At 47.4% G+C, this 18,529-nt stretch overlaps 1 protein-coding gene across 2 annotated transcripts in view; it reads left to right on the top strand.

Annotated features, from left to right (window-relative positions):
- SCARA5 (scavenger receptor class A member 5) overlaps positions 1 to 18,529 on the top strand; it is a 122,748-nt gene that overhangs the window by 53,224 nt on the left and 50,995 nt on the right. For both annotated transcript variants that reach the window (XM_005562933.5, XM_065519014.2), the window contains one exon: positions 16,887 to 17,561. In XM_005562933.5, the coding sequence (XP_005562990.1) occupies positions 16,887 to 17,561 (675 nt within the window). The remainder of the gene's footprint in view (positions 1 to 16,886; positions 17,562 to 18,529) is intronic.

The following is an 18,529-nucleotide window of genomic DNA, read 5'->3' as shown; positions in this document are numbered from 1 at the left end:
CCGGGACAAGGGGCTTCTTGTTTCCTCACCTATAAAATATGGAGGGGCATCACAGTGGTTGCCAGGGCCTCTTGCAGGCCTGACATTGCCACTCTCTGGTCTAATTCCTGCTGAGACTGGCAGTACACATCTGTGGCCTGGAAGAGCAGGGACAAGAGTCCACAGTGGGGGACATGCAAAAGTCAGAGCTCACTCATTGACTTGGAGGTCGAAACCGTGATGCTGGACTGAGAGCCAGGTTGTCAACATGATGTGAACGCAGCCCCCAGCTCTGACCCAGCCACTTGCACTGGTCATCTCTTTAGAGCCTACCAGTTAATGTCCCAATATCCCCAACCACAGGGCCCAGACATTCATGAGCATGGAGAAGGGGCATGGTGTTTGGGGTGGTGGAACACAAGAAGTCCCTGTCATATACATTTAATGTTCACTTTGATGCAAGGATCTTGCCTGCAGATCCAAAACCCTGAGTTTCCCCACAACATCTGTCTCTGAAGACTGCTATAAAAATTTAAAAATCAGGCATGTATCAGACATTCTGTATATGGCATAAAGTGGCCAACATAGTGCCTGACAATCAGTAGGTGCTGAATGAATGAAAGCCCCCTCTGCCATTAATCAGGCAGGACCCGCTTATTCCGTGAACAGAGAATATCTCTGCAAGAAGCGTTGAAACGATCTCATGGTTTTTTTTTTTTTAATAAAGTTTAGACCACTTATTTGTGTTTAATATATATATATATATATCTCCAGTTTGCTGGCTCAGTGATGAAATGAGGTTCCAGAAAGGAGTTACTGGTTTACGATGGGCGGGTGCTACATTTATACAAAAGGGTGTGTACAAAGTGAAATCCAGCAAGCTGGAATTTTTTCCCCTTTAATTTTCACATAGATTAAAAACTGCTGGAGATAAGGTCAACTTTGGGCTGTAGAAGAGCAGCTTCACACCCATCCCTCTCCATGTACGGATTCATTGTAGGCAGGGACTTTTCTGCATTGCCTGTCAATGAGGATTTTCCCTTAAATGCAAAGAAAGGGGTCTGGGAAAGTCAGTGAACATCTACTACAGGGCAAATCATTTCTCTCTAAACAGGCATGTGAGGTTTGAGAACAGAGTCTAAATTTGTCAGACAGGGTTTTATTTCTTCACAGACATATTCGATTAGTGAGTCTTTGAGGGCCCCTTTCTAGAAATAACTGCAAGAAAACATCAACAAACCCCATGAAAGTATGGAGAAGATTCCCCACAAGATTTAAAAAAATTTATAGTTACAATCCCACACCAAGAAATTCACCCTCAAACATTTTTAAGTACACTGTTCAGAAGTGATAAGTATATTCACATTGCTGTGCCCCACGGGACATTTTAAGTTTCTAAATTGAATCATCAGTGCCTGCACGTGTGTTAGCCAAGGGCAGCATCAGTGATTTGAGGAAGTGCTTGGTTCTAGAAGAACCCCATGGCCTGGGCTCATTGTAGGCTCTTCTGAGTGGGCTGGGACAGTATAATGATATGACTACAGCTTGGAAATCGGCATCCGCCGTTACTGTCCACCCCAACTTCTTTCCAGTTCTTCTTTAGGAAGAGCCCTCCCTTCTTTGGGAGGCCAAGGTGGGTGGATCACGAGGTCAGGAGATCGAGACCATCCTGGCTAATACACTGAAACCCTGTCTCTACTAAAAATACAAAAAATTAGCCGGGTGGGGTGGCGGACCCCTGTAGTCCCAGCTACTTGGGAGGCTGAGGCAGGAGAATGGCGTAAACCCAGGAGGTGGAGCTTGCAGTGAGCCAAGATCGCACCACTGCACTCCAGCCTGGGCCACAGAGTGAAACTCCGTCTCAAAAAAAAAAAAAAAAAAAGGAAGATCCCTCCCTAACCGCTAGTTATGGACTGAATTGTGTCGTCTTCAAATTCACACGTGGAAGCCCTATCCCCCGTACCTCAGTATGTGACTGTATTTGGAGATAGGAACTTTGAAGAGGTGACTAACTGAAAATGAGGCCATTAGGGTGAGCCCTGATCCAATATGACCAGTGTCCTTATAGGAAGAGGAGATGAGGACACACAGGAAAATGCCAGGGATGTGTTTGCACAGAGGAAGCACCGTGGGAGGGCAAGAGACAAGGCAGCCATCTACGAGCCAAGGAGAGGGGCCTCGGGAGAAGCCAGCCCTGCCGACCCCTGGAGCTCGGACTGCCAGCCTCCAGAACTGTGAGAACATAAATGTCTCCAGTGGAAGCCACCCAGTCTGTGATATTTTGTGATGGCAGCCTGGGATTTCTATGGAAATCAGAGCCAGAGCCATGGCCTTGGAAGTTCTTGGTGAGACAGAGTCCGGAGCAGCAGGAGTCAGGGACTTGGAGAGAGTGAAATCAGGAAGGAGGAAAAGCAAATGCCAGCATGTGTCCTGGAGTTGGTCCCCACTGTGGCAACCGGGGCCTCATCCCCCCAGGACCTGGGAACTGTGCAGCAGGGGCCTGAGTTGTCTGGGGAGAGTGATCACCTGCCCACTCCTTCCCTGGGGGTCGGGACTTCCCAGAGGGTGAAGGTCATGCATAGGTGAGTCCCAGGTTGGTCCCAGGATTCTGAGAAGTCCCACACGTGCTGGGGGCAGAAAGCAGGAGGTTGGAGGTGTAGCTGGGGTGAGCGCTACCGAGTTACACCTCCTTGAACCTGGTTTTTCCTTTGCAACTATTCACTTTATACTACTACAGTATTTCACTACTATTTACTGATCACCTGCCAGGTTCAAGGTTCTGTGTTAGCTGCTATGTTACTCAAAACAGCAAGTCTCGAATGCTACTTATAAATTCACAAAGACTGAGTTTCATTGAAACTCTTGGTTTTCTGGCAGTGCTGGTAATGATTTCAGACACTCTGGCCTCCAAAATGGGAATCCGGGAATATTCTCAATAGGAGGCTTTTGATTTAGAATTCATCTTGGATCCCATTTGCACAGTAAACAGCAGTAAGGTGTCTAGACTACCGATAGGGAATGCTAGGGCCAGGGCACAAAGTAGTCAGCCCCGCCTCTGGGCACAGTAATAAATACATTGGTGGGTTTTTTCTTCCTTTGAAGTTCTGACAGGCCATCCTAATATGGAAATCCGTGACCATCAGCTGGCCACTGCACAGTGTGTGTTCTGTGCTTCCACGGATTCACAGTTTGTGCTCACCGGTGTGCCAGAGACAGGGTTTATTTGCAGATGATGGGCATCTGGGTTGCAGCCAATCCACCATTCCAGTGGGTGAAGCATCCCCATCATTTTTTTTTTTTTTTGGAGACAGAGTCTCTCTGTGTCACCCAAGCTGGAGTACAGTGGCGTGATCTCAGCTCACTGCAACCTCTGCCTTCCGGGTTCAAGCGATTCTCCTGCCTCAGCCTCCCGAATAGCTGGAATTACAGGTGTGTGCCACCATGCCCGGTTAATTTTTGTATTTTTAGTAGAGATGGGTTTTCGCCATGTTGACCAGGCTGGTCTCAAACTCCTGACCTCAAGTGATCCGCCTGCTTCATCCTTTGCTTTGTTTGTTGGACCCTGCCTATAAGACCTAGAATGGGCCACATTCCTTGTCCTACTGGTCTCTGAAGTGACCAGGGCCAGCCCAGGGAGGCATTCAGGGTACCATAGCTATGTAGGCAACCATGTTGCCCTAGAGCCCCCAGCAGATGAGTCTCCAGATGGCGCCTGCAATGAACCTCATGGGTCACCTGTGCAGAGAGTGAAAGTGTCTCCGGCTCTTTCTCAAAGGGGTCTCCTGCTGCTCCAAGCTGCAGCTGAAAGCTCTGGGCTCCTCCTAATTCTGGGCAGGGGCTGGTGGGGCATAGGCATCCGGGAGAAGTCAGCCTTCAGCCTGTAAATATTTATCTTATGTTTCCTGCTGAGCTAGAAACCAGGGCATGTGGTTCTTTAGATACGAAAAAAAAAAAAAGGGGGGGGAGGCTTATTGAAAAATTACCAATGTGCTGCCCTCCTCTCTGGGTGCTAATGAATGTCCCCAGGACCTCCCCTTCTTGGCTCTTCATTTCTCCTGCCTTGGCCCTTCCCCATGGCTCCATGCAGCCCAGAGCAGGCAGTATTTGTTTGAATGACCCACTTACCCTTCTCTCCCCCTATCTGCTGGGAATGGGTGGGGCCAACAGCCTGGTTCTAGAATCCAGACGTGTCATTGTTGGCGCAGGCATCTGGGAGTGCTCCCGGGTCCTCTGGCCTGGCTGGGCAGTGCTGGGATCCTGAGCCCTCTCCCGCTCCCTGGGTCTCAGCCTTCCCATTCCTTTGTGCCTCTGGCCCCAGGATTGACTTTTCTGCTTTGGTGCTATTACCCTGCTTGCTCTTAGCAGCTCTTTTCTGAGAGCCTAGACCGTAGAGACCTGCTCCCAGACTCCAGACTAGAGGCTGGGATGTTCTCACTCCACAGATGGTCTTTATGGGTGACACCTACCTGGCTCAGACTCTTGTGCTCCAACCATTCATTGAGACCCCATTCTCTTCTCTTGCTAAACCCCGTCGGCCATTTCTCCATCTCCACTAAGCAGCCTGGGTTGCGATGCTGTGACCTCTTCTTTAATGACACTGGTCTCCTGCCCAGGCCTGTTCCTTGAGTCAAAAGAAACTGCCAAACTGTGGATACCTGTTTTACTTTCCCAAGGCTGCCTAACAAATGACCACCAATGAGACAGCTTACAGCAATAGAATTGTACTGTCTCCCAGGTCAGAATGCTAGAAATCAGAACTTGGATGTCAGCAGCCTTGGTTGCTTCTGGAGGCTCCGGGAGAATCGATTTCCTGAGTCCCAGCTAGCTTCTGGAGGTTGCTGGCAATCTGTCAGTAGAGACTCCAGTTGTCAACATTCCCTTAAGAGGTGGTGCTTGATCAAAATGAAGTTTTCCAAGGTGTGAACAGACTGGACAAAGTATGATGGAAGGGTCATCTCCTTCCTGCTGGCCATGAGACTTCTAGTAAGATGGCCCGAACTGGGCCCTGGGCAGCTTCATCAGGGCTTTGCAGACTTTAGCCATTGACTTGGATCTATGCAGTCTTTGGTAAACTGGATATCTCTCCCATTTGAGAGATGAAAAGACTGAGGCCAGAGGAGTATAAGTGACCTGCCTAATGCCATGCCTCCTGCCCCCTCCTTCAGGGGTTCATGCCACTGCTCCACTCTGGAAGGTTAAGTGGAGAGTGGTCAATGCAAGGAAGAGCTCTGGGGGAAATGAATCCATAACCCAGTCACAGCCCAGGTAACCACAGGAATTGCCCGCTGAAGAAATCATCATCAGCCAGGATCTGATTCTAGAACCAGTGTGTCTGTCCAATCATGGACCCCAATTGGGTGACAAGTATTGAGACAGGGCTATTGGGGAATGGAAAGCCTGATAATTTCGTGTCAGTCTCTTCTCATGATGCCCCTGGAGCTCCAAGAGACACCACAGCTTTTTACCACATGTGAGAACACTTAGAGTTTTGTAAGTTCTGGTTTTCAAACTGGGATCTTGAGTGAAACAGTGTGACCTCCCAGGTCGAAATCCCAGGGATGATTCAAGGCCACATTTGCCTGGGGTCAGGACCCTGAAGTGGGCAATTTTTTCCTTGCCTCTGTCTTCCCAGCTCTCCTAGCCCCTCCTTTCCTCAGCTATCCCCAGCTGGTCCTCTGCACCCTGGGAGGTCCCAGGCCTGCCCATCAGCCACCTCCTCAGCACCTACCAGCTCTAGGCCCTGCTTCCTGTGCAGGAAACTGGACCGAAATTTGGTTCCATATGGAGACGGCTCACAATCAGCTGCCCTTTCCCAGAAAGTTCATTTTATTGCTGTTTATTACACAACCAATATTCACATAAATCCAAATAAACGAGAAAATTCTTCCACCATCCCACAACAGAGTGCACTGGCTTCCTCTTCATTTTCTTCTGCTAGCTCCATCCATATGCATATTCAATTCTTATCATTTGATTTCTGGGTTTTTTCCCCTACTTATTATTTCATAAGCATCTTCCCATCTTCTCCCTGTCTTTCATAATTATGATGTTAATGACTGCCTAAGAGTCCCTCAAGGGGACACATTTAATTTACCCATTCTCTTATTCCTGAATCTTTTTTCAATCATGGTAATAAACACAGAAAGGTTTCCCCTGTTTTGAAAATTTTCCTAATAATACACTTCCACAACCTGAATTAGGTCAAAAAGCATGAACATTTTATGACTTAAATATTTCAGCCAAATTACTTATTATATTTATGTTACAGATTTAAAAATGGGCCCTACAGTGCACTCACTACATGCATCTTATGAATCTGCCCTGTTGTCTCTTTTTTTTTTTTTTAAAGATGGAGTCTCGCTCTGTCACCCAGGCTGCAGTGCAGTGGCATGATCTTGGCTCACTGCAACCTCTGCCTCCCAAGTTCAAGCAATTCTCCTGCCTCAGCCTCCTGAGTAGCTGGGACCACAGGTGTGCACCACCACATCTGGCTAACTTTTGTTGTCTTTTGTATCTTTTGTAGAGGTGGGGCTTCACAATGTTAGTCAGACTGGTCTCAAACTCCTGACCTTAGGTGATCCACCCACCTCAGCCTCCTAAAGTGCTGGGATTACAGGCATGAGCCACCATGCCCAGCCATATCTGCCCTGTTCTCACCACTTGTCACTGTCTAATATTTTGAAAGAGTAGATTACATCTGCTAGTCCTAAAAATCAACCCCTGCACTCCGGCAGGGCAGCAGGAACCCATCCTGCTAACCAGGGATGTTAAAGGACCCTGCTATGGGCTGAATGGTATCCCACTAAAATTCACATGTTGAAGCCCTAACCCCTAATGTGACTGTACTTGGAGGCAGGGCCTTTAAGGAGGTTTCTAAGGTTAAATTAGGTCATAAGGGAGGGCCCCGATCCCACTGGACTGGTGTCGTTATAAGAATCAGAAGGGACAGCTGAGCGCAGTGGCTGACGCCTGTAATCCCAGCACTTTAAGGAGGCCGAGGCAGACGGATCATCTGAGGTCAGGAGTTCGAGACCAGCCTGGCCAATATGGTGGAACCCCGTCTCTACTAAAAATACAAATAAATTAGCTGAGTGTGGTGGCAGGTGCCTATAATCCCAGCTACTAGGGAGGCTGAGGCAGGAGAATCACTTGAACCCAGGAGGCGGAGGTTGCAGTGAGCTGAGATTGCGCCACTGCACTCCAGCCTGGGCAACAAGAGTGAAACTCCATCTCTTAAAAAAAAAAAAAAAAAAAAAGAATCAGAAGGGACACCAAGAGGAAAGGTTATGGGAGGATACAGCAAGAAGGTGTCCTGTGAGCCAGGAGGAGAGGCCTCAGGAGACACCAGCCTGGTGGCACCTTGATGTCAGACTTTCAGCCTCTGTAACTGCAAAACAATAAACGTTTGTTGTTTAAGCCACCCAGTCTGTGGTATCCTCTTACAGCAGCCAGAGAGGACTAATACAGGCTCCCCCTGGAATTGCTTATTTGCTTATTCAGAGTTGCTATCTGAGTCACAGAAGACCGACAATAGTTAGTTTTTGTTCAGGACCAGCTTCGTAATTTGCAGGGCTCCATGCACAGCAAAAATGCAGGGTTCTCAGGCTGGCGTGGTGGCTCATACCTGTAATCTCAGCACTTTGGGAGGACAATGTGGGCAGATTGCTTGAGTCCAGGAGTTCAAGACAAGCCTGAGCAATATGGTGAAACCCCATCTCTACACAAAATACAAAATACAAAATACAAAATTTAGCTGGATGTGGTGGTGCACACTTGTAGTACCAGCTACTAAGAAGTCTGAGGTAGGAGGAGCTCTTGAGCCCAGGAAGGCTGAGGTTGCAGTGAGCCGAGATGATGCCACTGAACTCCAGCCTGGGTGACAGAGTGAGAGTCCATTGCACAAAAAAAAAAAAAAAATTTAAAGAACTAAAAATGCAGAGTTCTTTGACTGAGGCACAGTGGCTCATGCCTGTAATCCCAGCACTTTGGGAGGCTGAGGCGAGTGGATCACTTAAGTTCGAGACCAGCCTGGCCAGCATGGTGAACCCGTCTCTACTAAAAATACAAAAATTAGCCAGGTGTGGTGGCACGTGCCTGTAGTCCCAGCTACTCGGGAGGCTGAGGCAGTAGAATTGCTTGAACCTGGGAGGCAGAGGTTGCAGTGAGCCGAGATTGCACCATTGCACTGCCTGGGTGACAGAGCGAGACTCTGTGTAAAATAATTAAATAAAAAAAAATGCAGGGTTCTTTGTCCAAAAAGCAGGAAAAAAGCTGTTTCCTTGCTGCCATGGTCTCTTTCAACCAGTCACTGTTGCTGTGTCCCAGGTATAGGGACACTCATGAGTCAGAGTCAAGACCCTGATAGGTGACTGGAGCCCTACCCTACGACTCATCACACACACCAGGCCTGACCTTGATCGTTGTCACTGGGGATAGAGAAGAGGGGTGAGGCACTGGGTGGCTGGACCCCATTCTGGGGTGGTGAGGGGGCGGTGGGAGGTGGGACTGCACCTAAGCCAGGGGTCCACATCCCCAGCACAGGCTCCATTGTGCCTTAGGACTTCATTGAGAAAACACAAATTCAGAGATAAATTCATCACCAGTTTCAGGAGGGCGACAGCGGAGAATTAAACCCCCAGCGTGGGGACCCCGTGTGACTGCACTGGTTACACACCCTGAGTGCAGGCCCTGGTTTTCTCCGGCATCCCGGGGTCAGGGAAACCCTAATTGTTTCCTGTGCACATCACTTGAAGTCCTAGAGCTCTACCGATAACTTCTTTCTTGCAGATTCTGAATGAATATTATGTTCTGCTTTTAAGTGAATTTTCCATTAAAGTCACGTGAATCCAGACCTCAGTAAATACAACCCAGTTTTGCCTGCCACCTGAAAGAAGGCCCCTCCCTTTTTCTTGGCACTTGTATTAATATGCTTGCTCTGCAGTGGCATTCCGCCCCATCCTTTCTGACACTCTGCCCTAGATGTGATGCTCTGTGAAGTCTGATACTCGCCTTCCTTCCTTCTTTCCATGTCATTAGCCTAAAGAGAAGAAAGGATTTGAGCATGGGGCAACAGAAGAGACATGGGCTTGGAGCTGCTTCCTACTAGTAGGGTGGCCTTGAGCTGTGTATTAGTCCATTTTCATGCTGCACATGAAGATATACCCAAGACTGGGCAATTTACAAAAGAAAGAAGTTTAATAGACTCACAGTTCCACATGGCTGGGGAGGCTTCACAATCATGGTGGAAGGTGAAAGGCACGTCTCACATGGCGGCAGACAAGAGAAGTTGTGCAGGGAAACTCCCCTTTATAAAACCACCAGATCTCGTGAGACTTATTCACTGTCATGAGAATAGCGTGAGAAAGACCTGCCCCCATGATTCAATTACCTCGCACCGTGTCCCTCCCACAACACATGGGAATTGTGGGAGATACAATTCAAGATGAGATTTGGATGGGGACACAGGCAAACCATATCAAGCTAGTTACTGAATTGCTCTGGTTTGGGTTATTTCACCTGTGAAGTGGTGACACCATCTGCCTGCAGGATTGGGCGGACCATACCATGGGATTGTAAGGCATTTGGCAATGTGCACTCCGCCATTGCTTCCTAGAGAGAAAGAGGGGAGAAAGAGCTCCATGCTGTTTTGTGTGAGGGAGGAAAGTGGTGGGCAGCAGGGCTTTTGGAGATGGAGCAGTCTGAGCCTGCCTGAGCTCTGCCGCCTTCTTGAGTTTCTCCACCTGAAAACAGGCATAACAATTTCTACATTTTAAGTGTGCTGGGAAGAGTAGAGGAAGCAACTTCTAGTAAGAGACTATAGCCAAGTTTGGCATACAGTAGGCGATTAATAAATGTCATCTCCTTTCCTGCTCCCCCTGCTTGGAGTTTGCCATGTGACTGACCATCCCAGCAGTAGGTTTGGAGGACAGGGTAAGGGACAGATGGCGCAAATTCACCCCAATTTCATGCTTCAGGCAATCTCCTGACTTCCTGAGCCTCTCTTTTCTCATTCTTAAATGAGATTCAGCATACCTGCTCCCCTACCTGCCAGGTTAGTCAGCTTGAAAATTAAGTGAGGCAATGGATGCAGAATTCTTTGCAAAGATAAAGTGTTATGATTCACACCAGTGCCCAAGGTTTAGGTCACTAAACCTCAAATAGGACCCTTAGCTTCCATCTTCCCTCCCACACACATGCACCTACCCAGCTGGCACTGTAGGGACACCTGATGTATTGAAGGAAGGCAGCCTATCTGGTTGGATCACATATGGACCATCCTGATCTTATGCCATTTTTTTCATGGACATAAAGGACAATTAGAGAAGAGGGAGCAGGCTTGGGGCGGGCTGTGGGTAGGGAGGCAGTGCTGTGCAGATGAGAAGGTCATAGGGGATGTGCAGGAGAAAGCCACCTAGCTCAGGCCAGGGCCTGCAACAGACATTAATACATTAATCACAGATGATTACACTACTATGCTAATAACATTCATTAGTATTCAGTAATCAATACTGAGTCAGAGTCTTAATTTGAATCTCTACATGGTTTCTGACACACAGCCTGACCCCAGCCTGGGTTTATCATGAGGAACTCACTCCCTTAAAAGCTTATTTTATCTTATTGTGTCTCTGACCATTAAAAAGTGTGTTCTTGGCCAGACATGGTGGCTCACGCCTATAATCCCAGCACTTTGGGAGGCCTAGGTAGGTCAGGAGTTTGAGACCAGCTTGGCCAACATGACGACACCCCATCCCTACTAAAAATACAAAAATTAGCCAGGTGTGGTGGTGGGTGCCTGTAGTCCTAACTACTCAGGAGGCTGAGGTAGGAGAATGGCTTGAACCCAGGAGGTAGAGGTTGCGGTGAGCCAAGATCGTGCCACTGCATTCCAGCCTGAGCAACAGAGCAAAACTCTGTCTCAATAAAGAAAGAAAAAAAGAAAAGAAAGAGAGAGAAAGACAAGTGTGTTCTGTACGTCCACCCTTTCAGCAGTTTGGCAAAGTGGGGCAAGAGCTGGGGACTCTGGAACCAAGCTGCCGAGCCCATGGTCAGTCACCACTATCTACTGTCAATGAGACCTTGTGAGTTACTGAACCTCTGTGTGCCTCAGTTTCCTCATTTGAACTATGAGGTTCCTAAGAATACTTATAGGGTTATAATAGGATTAAGTGTAGTAATATGGGAAGCACTTAGAACAGTGCTTGGCACATACTCAGGGAAAGTTGCTTGGTATTACACTATTCTATGATTTGCTTTCCCATTTGTGAAAGTATAAAGTTGAAGAATAATTAAAACACATTAAAAGTAGATAGGCCAGGCAGAGAGATAAATGAACTGTTTGCATCAACATGAATTAAGAGAGTCACACTCAACTGAGAATTATCCCCTGTTGAGGACAGCAAACATCTGGAAGAAATTAAATGAGGAAAGAGGCTGGATGGTGGTGGTGTGTGAGCAGAGAACACGCTGTGACTGTTGGAAGGACATAATTCATTTCTGGGATGTGCAAATGATCCCAAAAAAGGAGGCTGCCCTAAGCAAGTTGATGCCCAAAGAATATTTATCCCCAAATAATTTTTGTGCTGACTATCCCAGGTACCTGAAGTATCTTATTCCTATGAGCTGATGCATCACCTTGAAAAGGCCGCTTCTAAAATACAAATAGACTCACATAAAAATAACATGACCATTTTGTATCTATGAAATTCACAACATGAAAATTGTGATAATTCAGTGCGATTGCACTGAACTCAGCACATTTTAAAATCTGTAATGTAAATATAAATTAGTGTAACTTTTTTTGAGAAACAGTTTGGCTGGAATTTTTAAGAGTCATAAAAATGTCCATGCCTTTTGACCTACTCATCCAGCTTCTGGAAATGTATTATTAGGAAAATTTCAAAGGGAAGGGGAGGAATCTTTCTGCATTTATTCAACATGATTGAAAAAAAGGATTCAACAGTAAGAGAATGGGTAAATTAAATTTGTCCCCTTGAGGAACTCATAGGCATTCATCAAAATCACAATTACAAAAGAGGATAAAAAATGCTTATAAAATGATTACAGTAGAATAATAATAATAGTGGGTGGGGAAAAAACCCAGAAATGAAATTATAAAGATTGAACATGCATATGAACAGAGTTAGAAAAACAAAATGAAACCAGTGTGCTCTGTTGTGGGACAGTGGAGGAATTTTCCCTTGTTTAGGTTTATGTGACTATTTGTTGTGCAATGAACAGCAATAAAAGACCCAAATGATCTCCCTGGGAAGGGGTGGCTGATTGTCAGCTGTCCCCATATGGACCAAGTTTCAGTCCAGTTTCCTGCTCAGGGAGCAGGGCCCAGAGCTGGTAGGTGAGGAGGCAGCTGATGGGCAGGGCTTGGGACCTCCCAGGGTGCAAAGGACTAGCTGGACTTAGGGACCCCCACAGAGGGAAGGAGGGGCTAGGAGAGCTGGGGAAGACAGAGGCAAGGAAGAAAACTGTCCACTTCAGGATCTCGGCCCTGGGCAGATGTGGCCTTGAATCAGCCCTGGGGCTTCAATCTGGGAGGTTGCACTGTTACTCTTAGCCACTCGAGGTCCCAGTTTGAAAACCAGAACTCAAGGTCCCAGTTTGAGAACCAAAACTCAAAATGTTCTCACAACTTCTGATAAGCCGTGGTGTCTCTTGGAGCTCCAGGGGCATCATGAGAAGAGACTGACATGAAATTATCAGGCTTTTTATTCTCCAACAGCCCTGTCTTAATACTTGTCACCCAATTGGGTTCCATGATTGGACAGACACACTGGTTCTAGAATCAGATCCTGGCTGATGATGATTTCTCCAGCGGGCAATTCCTGTGGTTACCTGGGCTGTGACTGGGTTATGGATTCATTTCCCCCAGAGCTCTTCCTTGCAAAGGATGTGAACTCATCCTTTTTTTATGGCTGCATAGTATTCCATGGTGTATATGTGCCACATTTTCTTAATCCAGTCTGTCATTGATGGACATTTGGGTTGGTTCCAAGTCTTTGCTATTGTGAATAGTGCTGCAATAAACATACATGTGCATGTGTCTTTATAGTAGCATAATTTATAATCCTTTGGGTATATACCCAGTAATGGGATTGCTGGGTCAAATGGTATTTCTAGTTCTAGATCCTTGAGGGATCGCCACAGTCTTACGCAATGGTTGAACTAATTTACACTCCCACCAACAGTGTAAAAGCATTCTTATTTCTCCACATCCTCTCCAGCATCTGCTGTTTCCTGACTTTTTAATGATAGCCATTCTAACTGCCGTGAGATGGTATCTCATTGTGGTTTTGATTTACATTTCTCTGATGACCAGTGATGATGGGCATTTTTTCATGTGTCTGTTGGCTTCATAGATGTCTTCTTTTGAGAAGTGTCTGTTCATATCCTTTGCCCACTTTTTGATGGGGTGGTTTGCTTTTTTGTTGTAAATTTGTTTGAGTTCTTTGTAGATTCTGGATATTAGCCATTTGTCAGATGGGTAAATTGCAAAAATTTTCTCCCATTCTGTAGTTCGCCTGTTCATTCTGATGGTCGTTTCTTTTGCCAGGCAGAAGCTCTTTAGTTTAATTAGATCCCATTTGTCTATTTTGGCTTTTTTACCATTGCTTTTGGTGTTTTAGTCATGAAGTCCTTGCCCATGCCTATGTCCTGAATGGTATTGCCTAGGTTTTCTTCTAGGGTTTTTATGATTTTAGGTAACATTTAAGTCTTTAATCCATCTTGAATTGATTTTTGTATAAGGTGTAAGGAAGGGATCCAGTTTCAGCTTTTCACATATGGCTAGCCAGTTTTCCCAGCACCATTTATTAAATAGGAAATCCTTTCCCTATTTATTGTTTTTGTCAGGTTTGTCAAAGATATGTTGGTTGTAGATGTGGAGTGTTATTTCTGAGGTGTCTGTTCTGTTCCATTGGTCTGTATATCTGTTTTGGTACCAGTACCATGCTGTTTTGGTTACTGTAGCCTTGTAGTGTAGTTTGAAGTCAGGTAGCGTGATGCCTCCAGCTTTGTTCTTTTTGCTTAGGATTGTCTTGGTAATGCAGGCTCTTTTTTGGTTCCATATGAACTTTAAAGTTATTTTTTCCAATTCTGTGAAGAAAGTCATTGGTAGCTTGATGGGGATAGCATCAAATCTATAAATTACCTCGGGCAGTGTGGCCATTTTCATGATATTGATTCTTCCTATCCATGAGCATGGAATGTTCTTCCATTTGTTTGTGTCCTCTTTTATTTTGTTGAGCAGTGATTTGTAGTTCTCCTTGAAGAGGTCCTTCGCATCCCTTGTAAGATGGATTCCTAGGTATTTTATTCTCTTTGTAGCAATTGTGAATAGGAGTTCATTCATGATTTGGCTCTCTATTTGTCTGTTATTGGTGTATAGGAATGCTTGTGATTATTGCACATTGATTTTGTATCCTGAGACTTTGCTGAAGTTGCTTATCAGTTTAAGGAGATTTTGGGCTGAGATGATGGGGTTTTCTAAATATACAATCATGTCATCTGCAAACAGGGACAATTTGACTTCCTCTTTTCCTAGTTGAATACAGGGAGGCAAATTTTAAGTCCAAACAGAATACAGAAAATTCTGACAGTCAGTACTAACTGATGATGGAGAGACTGGTATAAGCAGGGGCGCCAGGACCCCTTTGCAATGTGACCTTCTTAAAGTGCTGGGTAGGAGAGAAGTCGAGGCAAGGCTCCAAGACCCCTTCAGCCCTGTGAGCCTCTAAGCCTAAGCTGGAATGACTTATCTCCTCCAGGGTGGCCACAAATGCCATGTGCTTCCAGAAGCATCACTGAAAGATTGTAACAGCTGGTCTTTCCATAGCTCGAGAGCCCTCACAAGCTATATCTCCCATTCTCAATGTGAAGTTCTGAATGAGAACTTATTCCATCTGATTTTTCTCATTGTTTGAACAAGCTGTGTACCAGGTTACCCGGTTACCTCCAAGATGTTCAAGGCAGAATTTGTTCTGTCCCTCATCTGCCCCAACTCCTACCTATCCCACCACCAGGTCTTATTTCCCTTTCTCTGGTATGCAGAGCAGAGTGGGGAACAGCTGTGGACAGGACACAGCTAACAGACAATGAGCATCCCTAGACATCCCTACTCAGGATTTGTACCATACCTGAGTCAGCACAGTCCACGACCTCCCAGGAGATACAAGGATGCTAGATTCTAATGATGAAGACACACATCACTCTTCTTAGTATTGTGCAATAGCTGCTTGTAACCAAGAAAAGGGAACCCTCCAAGAGGAAGGGGTAGGGGATCACTGGGATGGGTTTCTTGCTGAAGAGGAACTAGGGGATCTAGAAGAAGAAGCAGGGTTGGGTGCAGTGGCTCATACCTGTAATCCCAACACTTTGGGAGGCCAAGGTGGGCAGATCACAAGGACAAGAGATCGAGACCATCCTGGCCAACATGGTGAAACCCCATCCCTACTAAAAATACAAAAATTAGTTGGGCGTGGTAGCATGTACCTGTAGTCCCAGCTACTTGGGAGGTTGAAGCAGGAGAATTGCTTGAACCTGGGAGGCGGAGGTTGCAGTGAGCCAAGATCGAACCACTGCACTCCAGCCTGGTGACAGAGTGAGATTCTGTCTCAAAACAAACAAACAACACAAAGAAGTAGAAGATACAGAGAAGGAGCATATCAATATAAAAGCAGTCTTCATTGGATTGTGTCTGTCCAATCATGGACTCTGATTGGGTGACAAGTATTGAGATAGGGCTGTTGTAGAATGGAAAGCTTGATAATTTCATGTCAGTTTCTTCTCATGATGGAGCTCCAAGAGACACCATGGCTTATCAGAAGTCATGAGAACACTCCGAGAACACCCAGACAGGCTGTTGGCACAGCACATGAGCAGAACGGAAAGGGCCCTGAACTCAGCAGGCCAGAAAATAGACATGGTGGCCTTGAGCCTGGCTGAGTCTGCTGCTGGGGTGCTCTTCCTTTAGGCAGTCCTGGAGCAAGCCATCTTAGTTAGAGTTTACTTGCTGTGAATTGTTACCCTGGGCAATGCTAATAGCTGTAACTGTAAAAAGGGATAAGATGGTACTGTCTTTGTCTGTTCAGGCTGCTGTAACAAAATACTGTAGGCTGGGTAATTTATAAACAACAAATGTATTGCTTATGGTTCTGGAGGCTGGGAAGTCCAAGATAAAGGCACCAGCAGATTCATGTCTGGTAAGGGCCTGTTTCTCATGGATGGTGCCTTCTGTGTGTCCTCACATGGCAGGAAGGGCAAACAGCTCCCTCGAACGTCTTTTATAAAGTTGCTAATCTAATACGTAAGGGCTCTGCCCTCGTGACTCAATCACCTCCTAAAGACCCCCTCTCTTATTATGACTTTGGTGATTAAGTTTCCACATACGAATTTTGGGGGGCATATTCAGATTGCAGCAGGTACCCACCCCCTAAAGTTGAGAGGATAACACCACCCAACATCTTAAGCTGACCTACATGAAACTGCTGATATGCAACTGCTTTTCAACATTCACAACTGGCAGTTTCATAGGGGCCCACTGAATTAACCCATGATAGTTACACTAGAACAGCAACTCACAAACTTGTCTGCAACTTAGAATTACTTCTGGATCTTCGAAAAATTCCAAAGCCCAGGTCACACCCCACACCAATGCAATCACAATTTCTGCAGGTGAGACACCTAGCCAGGTGATCTAAGGTACAGGCAGGTTTGGGGACCACTGGTTTAGCACAAGGCCTGGGATCTAGTAAAGCGCTCAGCCAACACGTCTGCTTTTGATTCATCTATCATTTATTGAGCACCTACTGCATGCCAGGCTCTGGCTGGGTTCACCTCTTGTCACCTGGGCCTTCCTCCCCAGCGGTGCTCACGTCTCCCCTCCTCCTCCTCCGCAGTGTCCAGGCCGCGCAGCTCCCCTGACGACCTGAAGGCCCTGACTCGCAATGTGAACCGGCTGAATGAGAGCTTCCGGGACTTGCAGCTGCGGCTGCTGCAGGCTCCGCTGCAAGCGGACCTGACGGAGCAGGTGTGGAAGGTGCAGGACGCACTGCAGAACCAGTCGGACTCGCTGCTGGCGCTGGCGGGCGCAGTGCAGAGGCTGGAGGGCGCGCTGTGGGGGCTGCAGGCGCAGGCGGTGCAGACAGAGCAGGCAGTGGCCCTGCTGCGGGACCGCACGGGCCAGCAGAGCGACGCGGCGCAGGGAGAGCTGTACCAGCTGCAGGTGGAGAGCAACAGTAGCCAGCTGCTGCTGCGGCGCCACGCAGGCCTGCTGGACGGGCTGGCGCGCAGGGTGGGCGTACTGGGCGAGGAGCTGGCTGACGTGGGCGGCGTGCTGCGCGGCCTCAACCACAGCCTGTCCTATGACGTGGCCCTCCACCGCACGCGGCTGCAGGACCTGCGGGTGCTGGTGAGCAACGCCAGCGAGGACACGCGCCGCCTGCGCCTGGCGCACGTGGGCATGGAGCTGCAGCTGAAACAGGAGCTGGCCATGCTCAACGCGGTCACCGAGGACCTGCGCCTAAAGGACTGGGAGCACTCCATCGCGCTGAGGAACATCTCCCTTGCCAAAGGTACCGCCAGGCCCTTGCTGCCTCCATCCAGGGCCCCTCCTGATGGGGTCTTCCTCCTGCATGCCCCTCCCCAAGGACCCAGGAGTACCCCACCCCCACCCCATCCCCAAGTGCACTTGCCATTCCCAGCCCATACTCTCTTTTAGCCTATACTCTCTCTTTTAGCGCATACTGTCTCTTTTAAGTCTTGCCCTACAGGACTCTGGAATTTTCTGTCCAGATGGCATGTACTCACTTCCAGGGCTTGCACAGATCTCTTCCCAGATAAACTTCCCTCGGGTAGAGAGCAAACTCAGTGGCCACTCTTCTAGGTGTGAGAGTTTGCCCCAGCGGTGGCTAATGGGAGCCTGGTGGTCAGAGCTGGCATAGCTGCGCTGGAGCCTCCAAGAGCTTGAGGCGGGGGGCAGAACAAGGGGCTCAGGCCGGGAGTAGAGAAGGGCTCCTCTAGTGTCATTCCCATGGTGGAGTTCTGGAGTTGGAGAATTCCAAACTTGAACCTGGCCTTCTAGGCTCTTACAAAGACTTACTCATTTAGGCAAAAGTATGTATTTCATTGAACGATCTGTTGGCTTCATTTGTAACTGTTTTTTGTTTTTGTTTTGTTTTGTTTTTGTTTTTGTTTTTGTTATTGTTTTTATTTTTGTTTTTTGAGATGAAGTCTCACTCTGTCGCTCAGGCTGGAGTGCAGTGGCGCAATCTCAGCTCACTGCAAGCTGCGCCTCCCGGGTTCGTGCCATTCTCCTGCCTCAGCCTCTGAAGTAGGTGGGACTACAGGTGCCCTGTAACTGGTTTTTTTGTTGTTGTTTTGTTTTTTTGTTTTCAAGTTGGGCTCTGGCTCTGTTGCCCAGGCTGGAGGGCAATGGTGTGATCACGGCAGCCTTGAACTCCTGGGCTTAAGTGATCCCCCAGCCTCAGCCTCCCAAGTAGTTAGGACTACAGGTGCATGCTGCCATGCTGCGCTACCTTTT

Source organism: Macaca fascicularis, chromosome 8, assembly GCF_037993035.2.
Source record: "Macaca fascicularis isolate 582-1 chromosome 8, T2T-MFA8v1.1".
Lineage (NCBI taxonomy): Eukaryota > Metazoa > Chordata > Mammalia > Primates > Cercopithecidae > Macaca > Macaca fascicularis.
Note: the sequence above shows the minus strand (reverse complement) of the source record. Positions and strands in the feature narration are given on the sequence as shown.